Raw genomic sequence first — 21281 nt, forward strand, 5'->3', positions numbered from 1 at the left:
TTGACAATTTAATTTTGCTAATATCATCGTTCCCCGTGGAAAAAGTCATCGACATATGTTTTTTCCAGATACCTCTTCCGAATTACTATCGGTTGGCATTTTTTGCTGATGCAATATTTCGCATGGGAAGGTGCTATTAGCATTTTAAATTTCAAATTTTTTGACATATAACAATACTGAGCTGGGGAACGATTTTTACGAGATCCAGTCAATTTGTTTGCTTCGCGGATGATATGACATTATCACCCGAACATTTCAAAAGATGGCAGACTTGCACATCCGCCTGAAACGCGAGGCAGCAAACACAGAACCGAGGATGGAGAGATGTGGCCACAACCTGAGTATTGTGGGGTGAAATGGTTGATTCAGTGTTATCTATTTAGAAGTTAACTAAGTAAATGAATGAAAAACTGTTTCCATAGTACACTTTATTCATCGTTTCTTTTCAATACTTTTTTCATATTTCTACAATTAGAAAAAAAATTCTCACTACAAAGGCTTCCCGAGGGTGTGTTTCTCTAGTCTTCAATCTTCCCTCATCATTGATTCTCAGCTAGATATAAAATTACCAAATTTACATTACAACCCTATGCTCAATCTATCTCCTAACAATCTTCGATATCTTATTGATCATACGTTAATCACATATTCACATTTTCGTATGCCTTTTCATGATTGCATTTTCCTCACTTGAGCTCGGCTCAACACACAATGCACAACCATCCGTCTGGTGGGAGCATTTTCCAGCGTCGGAAATTGTCCTCAGATAACGATTTGTTTTTTCGACTTTGTTCGTTTTCTTCCATTGGCCGCGCTGGCTGGTCAGTTCAGTTACTCTTTTTTAAGATGTACATCGCGTTTTTCTTTTTTCTTGATTGATGTAATGCAATATGGATGGAAGCGGGAAACTTGAGCAATAATCAGTTGGGATGGGGAGCCAGAGAGGGGATGCCTCTACTAATGCAATGCGGGTTAAGTAAACTTGTTAAGTACACTACGTATTACCTAAACGATACGGTTTGACGAAATTTCTACAGACTAGAAATATTATGACCTACATGAATGGAATGGTTCGGTTTGCGGAAGACACTCCGGATTTGGCCGGCCGGGACCTCCTCCTCCCTCACATTGAACCTATACTACATACATCTGTGAATGATCTTCATAGCAGCAGCATTTTCGAAAACGAAAGCTTAACCGAAATTGTTAATTAGCCTAGATCCTAGCGCGGTGAACTACTTCGCCAACTCTTCGACTCCACTCGGAGGCTCTGGCACGAATTGTAGCTGTTCGAGCGTAACTATCCGTTGGCGAAGTCCTTCCGTCGATTCTATCACATCCTTGGGCAGTTCGGTTTGCAAACTGTAGTCGGCTATCGTTTCGTCAACGCAGCCGGGTGAAGCAGGTTCTTCAAGGGAGCTCAGCTCCGAAGTTTCGCTACTATCCAGGCTTTTTTGGGCTGGTGGATGAGGAGGTAGTGCTTTGTCGGATTTCTCCAGCAATGATTCCATCGATTCGATGGAGTTGTTGTTGATTTCCGTTGGAGTTGAGGTTGTGGTTGTTGTCGTTTCTTCAATGGGTAGTTTATCGGCCTCGGTAACTTCTTGGACCTTGGACGATTCGTTGGTTTTGGCGATGGCAGCTTTGCGTTTATAGCTCTGAATGTAGAAGTTCATGAACAGCACCAGGAAGATGCTGGCATTGATGAGCAGCAGCGTGGAGATGAATCGGGGGAACGGGCAACCCGATACGAGGGCGTTGATGCAGTGAGCGATGCAGAGAATGAACTGGATCTGGTGGAAAACAAATAGAAAAATATCAGTACTCTAAAACGGTGGTAGGTCATTTGTCATAAAGTCATTTGGCATAAAGTCGTTTGGCATAATAGTGGTTTGGCATAATGGTTTTGAAACCAAGAATTTCTCAATTTTTCGTTTTTTACGTTTCTATTGAATTCTTCAGATGACATCAGGTTTGTTTTGGAGTCAATTGCTACAAGATGACACTTCAACAATCATTCGCTTTTGAATAATTTTAAGCATATTAGGAAAGTTAGTGCTAATAGTATTTTATTATTTATCCACAAAACGGCCCAGATAGCCGTAGCGGTAAACGCGCAGCTATTCAGCATGACCAGGCTGAGGGTCGTGGGTTCGAATCCCACCGGTCGAGGATCTTTTCGGGTTGGAAATTTTCTCGACTTCCCAGGGCATAGAGTATCTTCGTACCTGCCACACGATATACACATGCAAAAATGGTCATTGGCATAGTAAGCTCTCAGTTAATAACTGTGGAAGTGCTCATAAGAACTGAGAAGCAGGCTCTGTCCCAGTGGGGACGTAACGCCAGAAAGAAGAAGAAGAACCCCTTCTTTCAAATATTAATTCTTCTTTTGAGTTTCGCTACTGGAACAAATTTTTGCACTGAAGATTTTTATATATTCAGCACAAATTTACCCTTCTTTCAATTGTTTTTTTTTTCTTAATATGATGTAACCATAATTATTGGTATGAAAACTGTTGATTGAATATATCAATAAATTTCTCCTTCTTTTATGCAAAGGCTGTTTTTTGAAACTATATTTTTAAAGTATTTTTTGTTTCCAACTGACAAAAGGGCGGCAATCGATAACATTGATCTGCTCAAATTATCAGCGAAAAGAGAAATCGATTACTACAGATACTTCGATGGGTTGTGCTACTTTTCCCCGAATGTCGATTCCCTGAACGCCAGTTCCCCGAATATTCCGTTTCCCTGATTAGCCCATTTCCCCGAAAAGTTTTTAGCACTCATAATTGTTCATTTCAGGGTGGTGAACGACATGTGCACCCTTCTTTATTTAATTGGCGGTTCTTGCGAGTTTTACCGTCCTCAGCATTTTTGCCAACATGTGTATAGCCGAGAATGACAGAATACTTCCTTCTTTTGACTGTTTATCGTTCTTTCTCGTCACCACTTTTCTGAGAAACCAGTCATTCGGGGAAATGGCATTCAGGGAAAAGTAGCACAATCACTTCGATGATTCTCAACGCACTTTTTTATGATCTTCTTTCTGGCGTTACGTCCACACTGGGACAGAGCCTGCTTCTCAGCATAGTGTTCTTATGAGCACTTCCACAGTTATTAACTGAGAGCTTACTATGCCAATGACCATTTTTGCATGTGTATATCGTGTGGCAGGTACCAAGATACTCTATGCCCTGGGAAGTCGAAGAAATTTCCAGCCCGAAAAGATCCTCGACCGGTGGGATTCGAACCCACGACCCTCAGCTTGGTCTTGCTGAATAGCTGCGCGTTTACCGCTACGGCTATCTGGGCCCCTACTTTTTTTTGTCTTTTCGTTTTTTTCATGCCGTAATGATTTTTAGCGTCCATTCTTATAATTTTTGCCTTCTTTTAAAAATAGGCTGTTCTTTATATATATACTGTCTATAGTTTTATTATATAGTAAAGCTAAATGTTAGCCATTTTTATATTTTGCTGGTTTATACACCCGGCGAAATGATTCAGTGACGACGCAACATCTGAACGGAACGAAGCAGTTGCAAGAGCGCGGTTGTGTTGGAATTGCTTCAAACCCGGGCAATTAGCTAGGACATGCGAGCGAGGAGAATGCCGACATTGCCACCAAAAGCACCGCTCCTTGCTGCATGGTGGATAAATGCGATCCTCTGTTACACACTCACAGTGAAGACCGCTGGTGCAACCCCAAAAGCAACAACAGTCACAATAACAAATTATTACTAACTAATTGCGAAAAAGCTCAAAAACTTGCTATGCAGTTTGAAAGTGCGCACAATTTTAATTTGGGACTTACTAGTCCAATTGAAAATCAAGTTACTCAGGAGTTCGAAAATATTCTCAATCAAGAGAACGTTTTCGAAAATGCCTGGGAGACTGATTTGGAAGAAGTGAGAACTATTATTAAAAAATTCAAAAATATGAAAGCTCCTGGCGATGATGGAATTTTCTACATCCTCATCAAGAAACTTCCAGAAAGTAGCTTATCATTTTTAGTTGATAAATTTAACAAATGTTTTCAATTAGCATATTTTCCTGATAAATGGAAAAATGCTAAGGTTGTTCCAATTTTAAAACCAGACAAAAATCCTGCAGAAGCTTCTAGCTATCGTCCAATCAGTTTGCTTTCCTCCATCAGTAAACTTTTTGAAAAGGTTATTTTGAACAGAATGATAGCCCACATCAACGAAAATTCAATTTTTGCCAATGAACAGTTCGGATTCCGCCATGGACATTCGACCACTCATCAACTTTTACGTGTTACAAATTTGATCCATTCCAACAAATCTGAAGGCTACTCTACTGGTCTTGCTCTTCTAGACATAGAAAAAGCATTCGACAGCTTTTGGCATGAAGGTTTGATTGTAAAATTGAAAAACTTTAATTTTCCAACATACATTGTTAGAATAATTCAAAGTTATCTGTCAAATCGTACACTTCAGGGTAATTATCAGAACTCCAGATCTGAAAGACTTCCTGTAAGAGCTGGTGTTCCTCAAGGCAGCGTTTTGGGACCAATATTATACAATATTTTCACATCTGACTTGCCTGAGTTACCTCAGGGATGTCAAAAATCTTTGTTTGCGGATGACACAGGCCTCTCCGCAAAAGGACGAAGCCTGCGTGTCATCTGTAGTCGATTGCAAAAAAGTTTGGATATTTTTTCTTCATACTTGCAAAAATGGAAGATTTCTCCCAATGCTTCCAAAACTCAACTAATAATATTCCCACATAAACCAAAAGCTCTTTATTTGAAACCTTCAAGTAGACATGTTGTCACGATGAGAGGGGTTCCAATAAATTGGTCAGATGAAGTTAAGTATCTAGGGCTCATGCTAGATAAGAATTTAACTTTCAAAAATCACATTGAGGGCATTCAAGCCAAATGTAACAAATATGTAAAATGTCTCTATCCCCTTATTAATAGAAAATCAAAACTTTGTCTTAAGAACAAGCTTTTGATATTCAAACAAATTTTCAGGCCAGCCATGTTGTATGCTGTACCAATATGGACTAGCTGTTGTAATACCAGGAAAAAAGCTCTGCAGAGAATTCAAAATAAAATTTTGAAAATGATTCTGAAGCTTCCTCCCTGGTATAATACCAATGAGTTACATAGAATATCCAATGTTGAAACATTGGAACAAATGTCAAATAAAATAATTAATAATTTCAGGCAAAAATCGTTACAATCTTCCATTGCCACGATTAATGCGTTATATGTTTAGGTTAAGTTAGGTTAAGTATATTCAAAGCGTTTTTTTTTCTCTTACAAGCAGGTGAAATCAACTCACCTGTAAAAAATCTGAACTGCTACGGCAAATGAAATGTAATATGTTGTTAACAAAATGTTAATAAAATCTTAAATTTGTTTTACCAAATTAGGATGATAGTGTTGTCTAATAACACAGAACACCTAGATATAAGAAATGAATGTAATGTTTGGAATGATACTAATAAACATATAAAAAAAAAACAACAGTCACAATCCAGTTCAGCGCGATCAAACCAACAGACACAGCTACCTCGGCCAATTCGCAATACACGCACACACGATCAGCAACAGAACAATTCCCAACCCTAAGTGAGAATCTCGTTTCCCTGCCTGTTACTCCCACACAAAACATACTCTTGTCTACGTCACTTGTCAAAACCCACGATCGCTAAGTACCGAAGTATCGATACCACCGATATATTGATGTATCGGAATATCTTATGACATATATGAATGGAGCGAAACTCCTATATCACTTAGTGACCTGTCATTTAGTTGCCTAAGATTCGAAAATGATCTTCGAACAATCTTGAATACCGATATGGACATAAATATTTTTTGCTAAGATACATTATAAAACAGTTCGAACGGAAACTGCTTTTTTTAAATACAAAACTAAATAAAATAAAAAAAATAAAGAAAACCCTACAATTGTTCTCCTTATATTAATGAACGATATATTAGAAGGAAATATCGATATAACCGATATATTTAATAGGAAATATCGATACCAAAGTATCGGAAGTATCGGAACGTCCCTACTTTATCATCGTAGCCAAGTACTACATGGACCTGTTTTGCGACAAGCGACAAAAGCCGATGATGGATGGTCCTACTCTACTGAGAACAGTGTTTGGGTGGATAGTTTCTGGCCGTGTTCCGGACAAGTCAATCCAGTTTTCCAAGCACACGTGTGTTCTACAGCAGAAATCCAAGACCAGCTAACAACATTCTGGGAGCTAGAGACCTGTAGAACCATCAGCACTCATTCAACGGAGGAGTCAGCTTGTGAAGAGATCTCCGACAAGACTACGGTTCGGGATGATAACGGACGATTCGTTGTTACTCTCCCGAAGAAGGAACACCTTATCAGCCAGCTCAGTAAGTCGAGATCAGTCGCTATTCGACGCTTCACGTCAGTTTGCATCAAATCCTCAGCTGAAGGAGGAGTACGTGAAGTTCATTCGAGAACACGAAGATCTGGGGCATATGGAGGAGATTACTGGCCAACCATCGGAAGACAAGGAAATTTATCTGCCACACTACGCGATACTGAAACCTGACAGCACAACTACTTAACTGCAAGAAGTATGCGATGCGTCCTGTCGTATCAAGTAAAGTTTCGCTCAACGCAGCATTGATGATTGGACCGGTAGTCCAAGATGACATCCGGGATATCTAGCTTCGCTTTCGTCTGCATAGTCACGCTCTTGTTAGTGACGTTGCAAAAATGTATCGGATGGTTCTGCATCGCCAAGATAATCGACGTTTCCTGAAGATTGTGTCGAGAAACCAGACCAGTGAACCGATCCGTACATACGTGGAAGATAAGTTCTCCGGTGCAGACAGTCTCGCGGAAAGAAAAAAAAATCGATTCAGTATCCCGAAGTGGGACTCTTCGCCTGTCATCTCTAAACGATATGTGCTGTCGGACATCTCCCATCTCTTCGATCCACTAGGCCTAGTAGGTCCTCGGTTGTGAATGCAAAGTTCGTCACCCAAGACCAGTGGAGAAATCAAAGCGGATGGGATGAACCTATTGATAACAGTCTCCAAGAGCAGTGGCAGTAATTCTCACCAGTCTCGATTCCCTGACAATTTCTACGACGCTTCTAACTAGGTCTACGGCGCTTGTATCTATTTGCTTGATGCTTGATAGTTTTTCTGGACCGACGCTATGATTGTGAAGGTAAATTCTAGATGAAAACCAGTTTATCTCCAACCGAACTTCTGAGATCCAGCACATCACAATGGGGGGAGTTTGGAATCCCTGGAATTGAGAACCAGCAGACATTATATCACGAGGAATGACCCCAGCACAGCTGCCGGACGTGATTCCAAACTGCGAAATGCAGACGATGATCATGCGAATTGAGGCCGTACTGAATTCAAGATCGCTAGCACCCCTCAGCAATGATCCAGATGATTTCGACCTGCATAACCGAACGAAGTGGACAAAACGGAGAAACAAAATCACTATTGGAACAATGGTGGACCTCAAAGAAGACAAACTTCCTCCACTCAAGTGGCCACTAGCGCATGTAACCGAAATTCATGCTGGCGTACATGTGTCGTGACCGTTCAAACCAAAGACAGCTGTCCGTCAGAGCATTTTCAAAAATTTTCACCGATCTGAGACAACCTTGCATAACCAGACAAAGAGAACTAAGATACCTCCAACGGCGTAGGTCAGCCAGCCTCCGCATACCAGTTAAGTTATGTATTGTTTAAACTTGCAAAAAAAATCAGAACTCTTTTTCGCAGACACGATCCGCCCATTTCCCTTCTCTGAAAAATTCACGCACTAAACGCTAAATCTCGAGTTGTCTCTGAGCCTCTGAAGTAATCTTTTTTGTCCGGTGGTGGTTCCTTGTTGCATATTTGCTTGCTTATGGGTCCTGGGAACCCATTCGTGTACATAGGGCCGACGTGAAAGATTTCCATCCTGGTCGATTGGCAGCTATCAAATTGCGCCACCATGAGCCTTCTTTTTGGCATTAACGTCCTCACTGGGACAGAGCCTGCTTTTCAGCTTAGTGTTCTTATGTACACTTCCACAGTTATTAACTGAGAGCTTTCTTTGCCAAAGTTGCCATTTTGCATTCGCATATGCCACCCCACTTTCGTTGTCGAATTTCGATTTGTATCTGGTTGCTGGTGGCACCGACGATGGAGCTCAGCTTTAGAGATCCAGTTGTGTGGCCACCATGCCCGAATTATATACCGTAGGCATCTGTTGATGAACACATGCAGCCGTTGAGTGCCCTCCGCTGATACACACCACGTTTCACTGGCGTATAGCAGCACAGATTTCACATTGGAGTTGAATATTAGAATTTTGGAGCGTTGAATAATCTGACTGTTCTTCCAGATATTCCTTAAACTTCGTGCACCTATGTCGATCTTGGTACCGCCGTCCGTCGCCAATTGGCTACCAAGATATTGGAAGTTTTCGACGTTCTCCACTGTTTACCCGGCAACTGTAAAGCTGGAAAGGCTAGTCGTGTTTACATCCAACGATTTGTGGTCTTGTTGACGTTGATGTTGAAACCTGCCGCTGAGGAGCGTTCGGTAAGATCGTTGAGCTTACTCTGCATACCAGAGCGCCGATGAACTAGGATAGCAATATCATCAGCAAAATCGAGGACATTAAAGTACTCCATAGCGGTGATAGTAAACATGCTTGCCTCACTCCAGCTACAACCCGGATAGGTTCAGCAATACTCTGCAATTAAACGCCTTGTACTTCGCTTCGATAAGGCCGATGATTTTCTCAGGAACAACGTTACGCCTCAGGGCACCCCACATATTTCGGTCGAAAGCTTTTTCGTAGTCAATGAATACTATATACAGGGTCTCTTGGAATTCAATGACTTGCTCCAGGATGATATGGAGTGTAACAATATGGTCCTCACATGATCCGACGGAGAGTCACATTGATTTTGAATGGCGGTTTCTATCTCCTACAGTAATGGAGCTTCGGTGTCGACGCGACTAATACGCCGAACCCTCGGTGGATCATGCTGAGGTGTTGGTGGCCGGGTTGGTACTTAAAAAAGTTGTTCGAAGTGCTTAAACCAGCGTTTAAGCTGGTCCGTCGTGTCTTTCACGGGCATCGTCGTATTCATGTAAGGCGTCGTGAGATATCGTTGAGGAGATGAATGTCGCCGGTTGCTGCACGCTGTCTAAACCAGCGGATTATTCAAATCGAATGTACTTCGGATTTTTTTCCGCTAGAGTTCAGTATTTGGGTTATACTTTCATAATCGGAAGGTTTCAAAATATTCCATCGGTGAAATTTTTCACATACATTTTGTATGGGTTGAAAAATGTAGGAAAACGTGATTTCCATTGATTTTCATAGTCTTTATATGAAAAAATAGCTAAAAATTGGAAAAAATCCAAATTTCATCGATGGAATATTTTGAAACCTTCCGATTATGAAAACATAACCCAAATACTGAAGTCTAGCGGAAAAAAAAATCCGAGGTACATTCGATTAGCATAATCTGCTGGTTTGGACATAGCGTGTGCTGTGGCTTTCTCATCTTCGTCAGCAGGGGAGTCCGCCCACGCTCGTTTGTCCTACCTACATAAACGCTTACATTCCCTTTCTAGAGCCGAGTATCGTTGATGGAAAAGTGCCTTGTCTACTCTGGTTTTCGTCCGCTCTATCACAGCTTTGGCTTCTGAGTTGTGTTTGATCCTTCGACCTTGAAGCTTGCTCCTGCGGGTGCCGGCGATGAGGGCAGGATCAAACATATCGTGCATCGGTCGAGTAAAGTGAAAAAGTGCCGCGTTCGATTAGTTCTTTTTGATCTTTCGACGTTGACGCTTGCTCCTGGGCAGTGCGTCAAGAAAGCCCGAGCAGTCGTCAGTTGTTTTCCCTCTCGGGTCGCGCGATTATTTTCTCTCAGTGTTTTTATATTGCCGAGCAAACGAGTGAAGCTGAAAGTGGATTGTTCCTGCTCAAGGATGACGGATCAATTGGTGAGCTCGTTTCATGCTACTATTTCTAATCTGTAAAATATGTATGACTGGCAGTAGCGCAACCAGGATTTGGTTCTAGGGGGGGTTTTGCGAATTATAAAAAATTTTTTGAGCAGATATTTTTTTTATATTTTTTTATATCGATTTTAATTTGAGTATGTTTTTTGCATAGCAAAATGCATTAAGAAATATTACAATAAATTAACGTGATGCTATTCATACGCTCTTCTTCTATGTTGTTTCTTATATGTTTGTCATGTATTGTTTTTTTATACGTATTACATTTTTCTACAATGAGAATGACTTCAAGTATAATCTTTAAGCACAGCAATTTGCAACATAAATCATGGACACTATTGTTGCAGTAGGTCGAAAGTAGATCAACATTGCAAAACTCAACTGCCGGTAGAAAACTCATTGTCATATCTTAAAGAATTGACAATCTAGAAAATTGAGACTGAAAGTCAAAAATGAGTTCTGCTTTAATTTGATTGTCGAATTGTGATAACACCTTACAATGATCAAAACGACAATTGAACTTTGTTTTCAGATGACTTGTAATCCGTTTGATTTATTATTGAATAACATTCTATTTTCACGATTTACAAAAAATAATGTCCATTATCCACACTTCAAAAATCTAAAAATTGTCAAAACACTGACATTCCCAGTGTTAATACGAATTAAACTATGTTACTGCTCTGTAGTTGTATGATGTGTAGTGTTGCATTTCAAAAATAGACTTGGAAAACCTCATAATATTTTGGCTCTGGGGAGGGGTTTGACCCCCAAAACCCCCCCTTGGTTGCGCCACTGATGACTGCACATTTAATCGTTACAACTGTGGGACGGAAATATGATTTTTCAACAAACTATGAAAGGTTTGTCACTGTGAGTGTCGACATAAACTCTGATTCATAAATTATTTATGTCTATTTTTTTTCAAAACACCTGTTTCCTTTTACTTTTATTTTTGTAATTAAAAAAACTTCGAATGGTTCGACACTACGAGTGTAGACTTGCAAAAGGTTGTATTCAACAAACTTTGAAAGGTTCGTCACGTCAAGTACTTGTAGCAAAAAATTTTATCGTAATCTTCCTTCAAATTTTGATAAATTTTCAAAGCTTCGTCCGTTTTATGTGAAGTGTTTCGGTAAAATCACAGGACTGAAACGGCTGTCATCCACGAACAACTGAATGAAGCCAAAAATTTGGTGCTGGAGAAGGTGCTGATTTGACAGCTCGTCCAAAAATACCGTTTTAGGCACGAGACACACTCGTTTTCGAATGCGACATTCATATTTTATCTATCAATCTGGTGTTGAGTGCGTATTACTTTATCCAGTTGTTCTGTAATTGCTAGATAATTAAGCCACATTTTATTAGGCACAACAAAAACGATTATCAATAGTATAATGTTTTTCTCCTACGACATTTGTCGCTTCCGCACAGGGTTTGAGGAGGGCAAAGCTTAAATTTATTTACTCCAGCACTAGCGCCGCACAGATGGTGGTAGGCTTCAAGAACTAGCGCTTTCTTCAGGGGGTTGGGTAAAATGAGTCACTCACTATGAAGCAGCAAATCATCCATACTTTCTGAGGTGCAACAGTTTTCCTTGCCCCTAGAGGGTAAAATTTCATTTTCATTTTTCTTTATAATTTATAGGTTTCATCAGTTAAATCAGTATAATGTGCCATAACTCGTGGGGATTTTTTTTTATTATCGGACAATTTGGGCCGGAGGTTCTCCGATTTGCATGAAATTTTCACCAGAGGTAAAGCTCGTGGATACATGACCAAAAGTGAAATTCAAAAAAATTATAGTGGCCTATTTTCCCGGAAAACTCTAGATGAATTTTCACAATTTCTCTATATACCTCAAATTTTGAAAATTCATATCTCCTGAACTATGCATCGTAGAACAAAAGTTTTTTAGTGAAATCGAAAGGAAATTTTCTCAGCAATCTATTAAAAATATAAAAAGAAAAACATTTCTCGAAAAATTTTTCACCATGGTGAAAATTGTCGGAAAAATAGCGAAAAAACTATCGTCTGTATCATGAAAAATTTTCAAAAAAATATTTTTTGTTTCATCAATCCATACTATAACTTTCGTCCATAGACGCCAAAGTGGTATCTTTTACCGTTTAGGCGACAGAACTGAAAAACCGATGACCACCCGCACGCTTCCCATAGGAAAATGTATTCTATTGTGGGCCTCATAACCGTGCGCTAACGGCGACAGTAATTTACACGCATTGTAAATTTAACACAGTAAACCATCCTTTCCTTTCCAGTCAGAAGAAGCTTTTCGTCAATCGGAGCACTCTCCTTTGGTCTGTTGGGTTTTTTGTATGTCCTTTATTCGTAACCTTTACTATTGAGACCAACAGTCTTTAATTGAAAACGGTCCTAACATTTAATAATATAGGTAATAGGAACTGACCCTCATGGGAAAATTCACACACTCACCCGAACGCCACCGATGAAAAATAGTAAAAAATCTGCTGTTATCGAACATTCAGTGATAGCTGAACCGTCCTTGGCGGAGTGTAGCGTCGAAACCGATTGTGTAAAAGCGACAATCGGAAGGAACGCGAAGAGAAGTGAATACCAATACACTTGTATCTGCGAGGCACGAGTTAATGCACTTAGCATCCATTCGCCGAATGCATTGAACTGACTGAGAGGATTCCTACTCACTGAATCATTCCGTGGTGTGGACTGCCAGTCAGTGAACGCTCATTAGCACTCAAACCCGAATGCCATTCGAACGGAATCAGAATGTAAACAATCATTCCTGGACAAACATTTCAAAAGGGCACATCGACATTGGTAAACATTGGCTTTGCAAAGCCGCTGTTGCACCCAATTCAACTCGATCACGCTCACCAATACCACTATCAGGAAGAGCTAACACCAATCTTTCTGATAGTGGGGTTAGTTTGCGTGGGCGGGCTAAAAAGGGCTCAACAGCAACGTTTTTGAAAAAGGCTCAAGACCTCTTGGGTCCTTTTCAAATGTTTGTCTTTTGTCCGTATTTTGGTATTGCATTCGACTGATCAGATGCCGTTTTTTGTTTCGCTTAGTGCTCGCCGAAGAAGCAGAATGGGCACTGGAAATTGAAACGTTCGGCTTGGTTAAAAAAACGGCTTTCTCGCTCCCGACTGTGCGTGGAAGCGAGTGAGGGAAACACAATAACTGAGTGAGTGTTTCCCATGCTTGACCCTCAGTATCATATAGTTGCCAAGCAAAAAGGATATTTATGCATACATAAAGTGCTATTTGTAATTTTCTTGCTTTTTTCAAATTTTGTTCAATTTATCAAATGATTAGATAATTAACTAAAAGCGCGCGAATAAATTTTCAGTTATGTTTTCTATACAAAGTGATATATTTGATATAAATTCTGATTGTTCCTTGGAAGAATATAGTATAGTATTTGCATGTAAATAATATCAATCAACTGTATAACACTCAGGGACGCTATCTATTGTTCCATTGATGGCTGCTGTGGAATATTCCACTGCCAGTTAGCGTGCAGCCTCTACAGTTGGCGCCAACCCAACAGCGCGCCAAACTGTATTGAGAAACGTACGCGCGTAATGAATAATTATTGTATGTTTTGTCTGGCCGTATCGTGCGCCTATATAAGGCGCACCCATTGAATTTGTAAGAATGTAGTTTCTTTCGTTTCTCCACCGAGTAGGCATGCTGCATCTCAGTGGTAATTAATCTGTTAAAGTGGAGCCGTTCGCTTGATTTGCCGTCCGTTGTATCGTAAAAGACACAACGTAGGTAAAAGATACCACTTTGGCGTCTATGGACGAAAGTTATAGTATGGATTGATGAAACAAAAAATATTTTTTTGAAAATTTTTCATGATACAGACGATAGTTTTTTCGCTATTTTTCCGACAATTTTCTCTATTGTGAAAAATTTTCCGAGAAATGTTTTTCTTTTTATATTTTTAATAGATTGCTGAGAAAATTTCCTTTCGATTTCACTAAAAAACTTTTGTTCTACGATGCATAGTTCAGGAGATATGAATTTTCAAAGTTTGAGGTATATAGAGAAATCGTGAAAATTCATCTAGAGTTTTCCGGGAAAATAGGCCACTATAATTTTTTTGAATTTCACTTTTGGTCATGTATCCACGAGCTTTACCTCTGGTGAAAATTTCATGCAAATCGGAGAACCTCCGGCCCAAACCTGTCCGATAATTTAAAAAAATGCCCTCGTTTAAAAGTATACTGAATTTACTAGAAAGAACTTAAAATGTATCTCTAGTTTAGGTGTATGCACAAATTTATGCAACAAATTTTTTGTAATTATAGCCTTTTTATTCGATTGGATAAAACAAAATAATTTGGACAAACTTCACTAGAAAACCGAATTTTCAATTTGGCAGTTATTTCCAACGAGATGATATCAGATATCGAAGACAGTTTATAGATTACCATTATCAAGTGATTTTGGAGAGTTTGTTTTTCCAACGTTTATATGAAAGCCCACCACTTTGCGTCGTTTGAATTCGTCGTCGAAGTTAATACTGGACAACCCTGGTAGACTATTGAGGAAATTATCTCTTGTTCGTGTGCTGATTCGGTGTTCCTATGTAAATATCTTTCGGATCGTTTTTCGATCGTCAGTCAGCCAGCAATCAGCTGGCAGTAGTAAATAAACCGTCGCAATCTACACATCGCCGTACGGCCGTATTAATGGCTGTATTAAAAAAAAAAACAGTTTCGTGTTCACGTTAAATAAAGTGTTGTGTAGTTTTGTCGTCCAATAAATTGTTTAAATTGGTTAAGTATAAAGACGAGCGCTTTAGTGCAGTATCCGAAAGACCGTGAAGTGTGTGTGATCGGCGCACAAATTTAAATGGCTGGCTGCTTCTCCTTAAGAGTTGTTTTCCATATTAAATTCTAGAAAACCCAATTTTGCTGCTTAAATTGTCCCATACAAAATGTATTTTTAACCTTCCAATTACAATATTGTATTCCAAATGCTGAATGTTTTCGTAAAATTATCTGAGCTACATGGAAGCTCGATAATTATTGAGATTTTGACACCGTGTGATCACATCTAAAGAGGACAAACCAGTGGTCTTAAATGAAAATTCGATCGATTGTTACAAATTTCGAACGATTTACTAATAGATCAAATTTTCAGCGCGATCGGTTGTTTTGTTCTTTTTATTAAAATTCATAAAAATTTTAGATATGGCTTTTTATGGTATAATTGGAATCGTATTTCAAAATGTGGAGATATTTCAAGGGATTGGTACATATTTTCTAAACTGTCGTGGAGAATATTGTATATTTTAGGTGAATGAATGGAAGGATTTTGTAAAGTAAAAGCTGTTTCAAGTTATGAAACAGGAATTTTTATGATAGGAAATAATATTTTCGAAACGATCACATTCTGTGATTATGAAACATGAATATTGGATAGTATGACAGAAAACATTTACATTTTATGAAAAAAAAAATAAAAAAATGTTTTATCTTCAGTCATTGCTTCCTAACGTTGTCGACCGTCCCCCGATCTTGATGTAGGTAATCTTCGCAGTAACTGATCTACTGTTCGAATTATATGGTTTTGTTTACCATCGGCAATGACAGTTCGATGTCTTCTATACTAGATATACCACTAGCCAGCAACTGAAAGTGGGTACAACTTTTCATCTCGCTTTCACTTCTAAGTTCCACATATGTTATGTGTGCCAAGGCTTCGCGGAGCACCAAGTGGAGTTTCCGATATGGAAACTGCTGTAGACAATCTGAAGCATTAATTTTATCTTGAAAAATATTTCAATCGTTCTAAGTATATGACTAAGTTTACGCCCGTGGGCAATATAAGCAGTTCTACATTATGAAAAACGAGAAATTATAAAAACATAATTGTAAATCTAACAAGAAAAGAAGAAAATTGTTGCTTGGTATACAGCAACACAAGCTGGCCGAAATAAGAGGGGGCTCCGGCTTACACGTTATAGCTTCCTCTTATTTACGGCAATAAATATGTTACACATAGATAAAATGGTTCATTGTATTGGGTCACTTGTTAAAAAACAAATTGAAAATTTCTGATGGAATAAGTGAGAAAGTCTTTACGAATCTATTGAATGCATTTTAGGTTTTCATAATTGTTCTGAAATTAAAGATACTTATCCCTTTTAAAACAACGAAAAAAACCGAGAATTTAAATTTAGAATAAGGAACAGTTAGTCAATGTCTGTAAAAGGAAGTGTTAGTGTCCATGGATTTCTTTTTGGTATTTTTGAGTTCATTGTCGCATTGTTTTCAGCAACCTTCCTTTCGTATCCGGCATTCTATGAAGCTGGTATAAGAGCAGGTGCGAACCCAATCTAATCCATGCGGCGATCGAAGCTCATTTCACAACAAAATTAGGCCGTTTAACAATTTGCAAATGCCAGATTAAATTGTCAATCAGCAACGCTGAGCCTCATTTTAACCATTCGAAACGCAATCAATCGCACAACGAGACCACTGAGAGCTCCGCCTACCCAATTAATGATTATCGATGCCGCTTTGGCAGCGGCTCGGAGGAAAATTTGCATAATCGTCATTATTACACTCGGTAACCTACGGATGGCCGCCGTACAATTATGCAAATTTTGGCACCCCCTTGCGACGACCAACTGCTGGGTGGAAATGCCCACCCACCAAAATCGGAAAAGCAGCAACCAAGCAATACTCACAATCTGAACCTCTGTCATGTACTTCTTCCACCAAAGGTACTTCTGGTAGCGGGGTCCCATCGCCGACAGCATGTAGTAGAAGTACATCAACACATGCACGAAATTGTTGATTACGTTCGGGAAAGTCGCATTGCCACCTGTGGAGAGAGGGTTAGACGAGAAGATTAGCTTTTTGGAATTGCTGGAACAAAATTTAAGCTTTAGTTAGTTGTATGTCGATGGATGACTTGAGTTGGAATAAGTATCCCAAATGCTACTACGAATAATCTACTAATATTAATTAAAGCTACATTGGAGATGGAATAACAACAGGTGCTCATTAATTCGATTCTATATACATCCAGCCTGTAACGGAGGTAGATCACATTTACGTGGTGCGTTAGGGGGTAAGATCTACTGGGACAGCAGGGACAGAAGTCCAGAGGCTGAACACACAGTTTTGCACACCTTCCATCGTTGCTCCTATCAGTCTTGTGAGTTTTCTGGGAATGCTGTTCTCGTCCATGATTTTCCATAGCTACCGCATGCCGTAATGAAATCGATGAAAACGTAATGCGTTGGGACCTGGTATTCACGACAGTTTTGGAGCATTTGCCGTACAGTAAAGATCTGGTCCATTGTCGATCGGCCGTCAACGAAACCGGCTTGATAACTTCCGACGGACTGGGATGATGCTTTGTAGACCGCGTTTAGAATGGTGATCGCTCGAAAGTTCCCACAATCAAACTTGTCGGTAGCTGTTCTGTTTCCTAGATTATCAGCCAATGCAGACAAATGACCAGCCTCTTCAGGCCCATCTTTTTGAGTTCAGCTCTGATACCATCCTTACCAGCAACTTTGTTGTTCTTGAGCTGGTGAATGGCATCCTTAACCTTCCTCAAAGTGAAGGCTGGTTGGTTACCATCCTCCGCAGTACTGACGATGGCATTTCCTCCATTGTTCCGATCTTCATTGCCTGTGCTTTCAGTGCCATTCATGTGTTCATTGAGGTGCTGCTTCCATCTTTCGATCATCTCACGCTCGTCCGTCAAGATGCTCCCATCCTTATCCCTGCACATCTCGGCTCACGGCACGAAGCCGTTGCGGGATGAGTTGAGCTTCTGATAGAACTTACGTGTTTATTGAGACAGGCACTGCTGTTCCATCTCCTCGCACTGCGTCTCTTTCAGGTGGCGTTTTTTCTCCCGGAAGAGGCGGGTCTGCTGTTACCGTTTCCTTCTATAACGTTCCACGTTCTGCTGAGTCCATTGCTGCAGCATCCTTCTCCTCCAGAATTTGCCTATATTCCTCGGCCAACCAATAGTTCCGTTGACTCGAGGTGCTGCGCGTAGGCAGTTGCGACATCCGGTTGCTTAAGCCACTCTAGGTCATACCGGGGCGGCCGTCGGTACCGTACGCTGTTAACGGCGGAGAGTTTTGGGCGCAGTTTAACCATCACCAGATAGTGATCAGAGTCGATGTTAGCGTCACGATAGGTCCTGACGTCGATAATGTCGGAGAAGCACCGTCTTCCAATCAGAACGTAGTCAATTTGTGATTCTGTCTGATGTGGTGATCTCCAAGTGTATCGGTATGAAAGGCTGTGCTGGTAGTAGGTGCTTCAAATGGCCATATTCATGGGGGCGACGAAATCAATTAGTTGTAGGCCGTTTTCTTTCGTCAGTCGGTGGGCGCTGAACTTTCCAATAGATGGTCTGAACTCCTCCTCCTGGCCAGCCTGAGCGTTTAGATCTCCTATAATGATTTTGAAGTTGTGGTTTGAGCAGCTGTCGTGCTCATAGTACCCCATGAAGGATTATGTCAACTCTAGCATGGCATCCCTGCTAGCGAAGATAACCATGGGATAACAAAGGCGACTATTCCAGCGGAGATGGACAGCGGCTCTTAGGGGGACCCACAAAAGATGATCCATCAAAACAAACAACTGGCGGAATGTGAAGGAGAGGCTTTTGAACCCATCAGAAACTCTCTAAGGTGCCCGCCTAGAAAGGAGGCGACCAACATCAACCTTAGTGAGAACAGTGTGGACAAAAGCCTTGACATTGTGACGACGGCAGGCACTGGCCACTCCAGTGCAACAAGTCAGGTGATTGGTGGCCGAGGCCATGGATCGCATTAGGGAGCACCTCCCGAAAATGCAGGCGGCTGCTGAGCAAATCGATGTCACCATCGAGTTTGTCAAGAGCAAAAGCAATATCAGCAAGGAATTGAAAACAAGTCTGCTGAAAATGCGACAATCAGTCCCAGCTGTAAAGCAGATTTACGAGAAAGCCAAGGTACAACTTGGAAAGGTCGAAGGCTAAAGAGACACTAAGTCGTGTCAGACTGAAGTGTTTTCCTGCATAGGCAACGCAAAAATATGTATCAGATGATTTTGTTCGATACGCGATGCAAAAGAGAAGCCCTTCTGAGGATGAATACGTGGCGAAACGAAGCATGGTTGCTAAGGGACAGGTGACCTACCCGGCCGTCTTCTAGAGCGGAAAAGCTGGTATGAACAGAGCTCCGCGATCAGGAGGTCATGGCTACAGTGGAGAGGCCAACATCACGGCCAAGAAACACAGGAAAAAAGAGCCACGGGATGGCCCGAACCAGGCAATGCATCCACAGGACCCGCGAGCGCAAGGCAACAGCAACCCGTGGATACGAGTTGGAAAGCAGAAGTATAAGAGAAAACCGCAAAAAGCGATCGAGGAGAATCAAAAACCGAGGACTGTGCAAACGTAGGAACAAAGGCGAGGCCCTCGTTATCAAAACGAAGGAGACGAAATACGCCGGATGGAAGGGCCAATCTAGCAAATAATCGATTTGGATGGAGAATCTAGTGGAGGAAATGAAGACGCGATAGTATTCGCAAGGAGCGGAAAGATGCAGAGATCGCCAGTGATACTACAGACGGTAGCAGCCAGCACTAGCAGATGCAGCACACCGAATGAGCCACCGGGAAACCAGCAGGATGCAGGCTTCCTGAGTCAAGTATTCACACTAAAGTCTGGACCGGCAGCATGAGAAGTCAGAGTTGTCGGAAGTAAAGAAGAAGGTCAAGCAGCTGGTCACGAGCATCAAGTCCGCCGTTTCGCGCCGCTGAACGCGGACAGAAGGAATTGCAGAGTAGAGCGGAAAAAAGCCGAAAAGCATTGATCTCGGTGAATGCAACAGCCGTTGCACAGGAGACTCCTATGAGCAATCCGACAACCCAATCGGAGAAAAGAACGAGGGATACACCAGGAGAACAGGAAGATCCCAAAAAGCAGAGAAGAAACAATGAGTGCGTCAGCGAGCAGAACGGCAGTGAACGGCGCACCGTGAAAGGCCAAAATGAGAAGAATACTGCACGTAAGGAGAGGAATAGGAAAAGAAAGGAATCGAAGAAAAAAGAAAAGCGACGGTCACCCCGTGAGAGGTTCAAGGGCGATGCTCTTGTCATTTAGGCAAGTGACAAGACAAGCTACGCGGCGATTCTCAGGAGAGTGAGGGAGGATCCAGAGCTGACGGAGCTGGGTCAAAAAGTGGTGAGAACCAGAAGCACCCAGAAAGGTGACATGTTCTTTGAGCTCAAAAAAGATCCGTCAATCAAGAGTTCGGCCTGCCGGAAGCTCGTCGCGAAGTCGCTAGGCAATGAGGCAAGCTTCTTCTTCTTCTTGGCATTAATGTCTTCATTGGAACAGAGCCTACTTCTCAGCTTAGTGTTCATATGAGCACTTCCACAGTTATTAACTGAGAGCTTTCTTTGCCTGAATTGCCATAGTCGCATTCGTATATCGTGTGGCAGGTACAATTATACTTTTATGCCCAGGGAAGTAAAGGGAATTTCCATTACGAAAAGATACTGGATCGACCGGGAATCGAACCCAGACACCTTCAGCATGGCTTTGCTTTGTAGCTGCGGACTCTAACCACTTGGCTAAGGAAGGCCCATGAGGCAAGCGTGAGAGCCTTATCCCAGGAGGCAGTGATCGAATGTAAAGAACTGGACGAGATCGGAGGATGGTAACGCCCAACGGGTGGCTTCAAATGCCCCAAATATCAGAAGACGAAGGCATGGCAGTAATGATAATGAAAATGACGCAGGTGAACCTCAATCATTGCGACGCTGCACAATAACTGTTGTGGCAGTCTACAACGGAAACAACGTGTGACATTGCGATCATTGCAGAACCGTATCAGGTTCCTCGCGATAACGGAAATCGTGTAGCAGACAGAGCAGAGACGACGGCGATCGAAGTAATGGGCCGATTCCCTATCCAAGAAGTAGTCAAACGCTCATACTAACCTCCCCCCACCCCCAGTATGGCTGAGGAGGAATGGAGAACGTGGGTGGAAGACGAAGCATTTCGACAAGGATTTTTTTTTGTCGAAGCACTCCGAGCAGTAAGCGACGCTCTAAACATGGATGCAGGAGAGCTGACAGAAGCGTTGGCGAGAGCGTGTGACTCAACTATGCCGAGAAAATTAGAGCCAAGGAATTAGCGGCGTCCTGCATACTGGTGGAACTCAGCACCCTTCGTGCAGCCTGTTTAAGAGCCCTAAGACGCGTGTAGAGAGCTAG

The 21281-nt window shown here is 41.4% G+C and overlaps 1 protein-coding gene across 2 annotated transcripts in view; it reads right to left on the bottom strand.

Annotated features, from left to right (window-relative positions):
• Positions 1-413: 413 nt before the first annotated feature.
• The window catches only part of LOC5577067 (elongation of very long chain fatty acids protein 7), a 180644-nt gene continuing 159776 nt past the window's right edge, over positions 414-21281 (bottom strand). For both annotated transcript variants that reach the window (XM_021840655.1, XM_021840656.1), the window contains exons 5-6: positions 16733-16869; positions 414-1793 (exon numbers count right to left, since the gene is read on the bottom strand). In XM_021840655.1, the coding sequence (XP_021696347.1) occupies positions 1236-1793; positions 16733-16869 (695 nt within the window). In that variant the 3' untranslated portion in view covers positions 414-1235. The remainder of the gene's footprint in view (positions 1794-16732; positions 16870-21281) is intronic.

This window comes from Aedes aegypti, chromosome 2, assembly GCF_002204515.2.
Source record: "Aedes aegypti strain LVP_AGWG chromosome 2, AaegL5.0 Primary Assembly, whole genome shotgun sequence".
Lineage (NCBI taxonomy): Eukaryota > Metazoa > Arthropoda > Insecta > Diptera > Culicidae > Aedes > Aedes aegypti.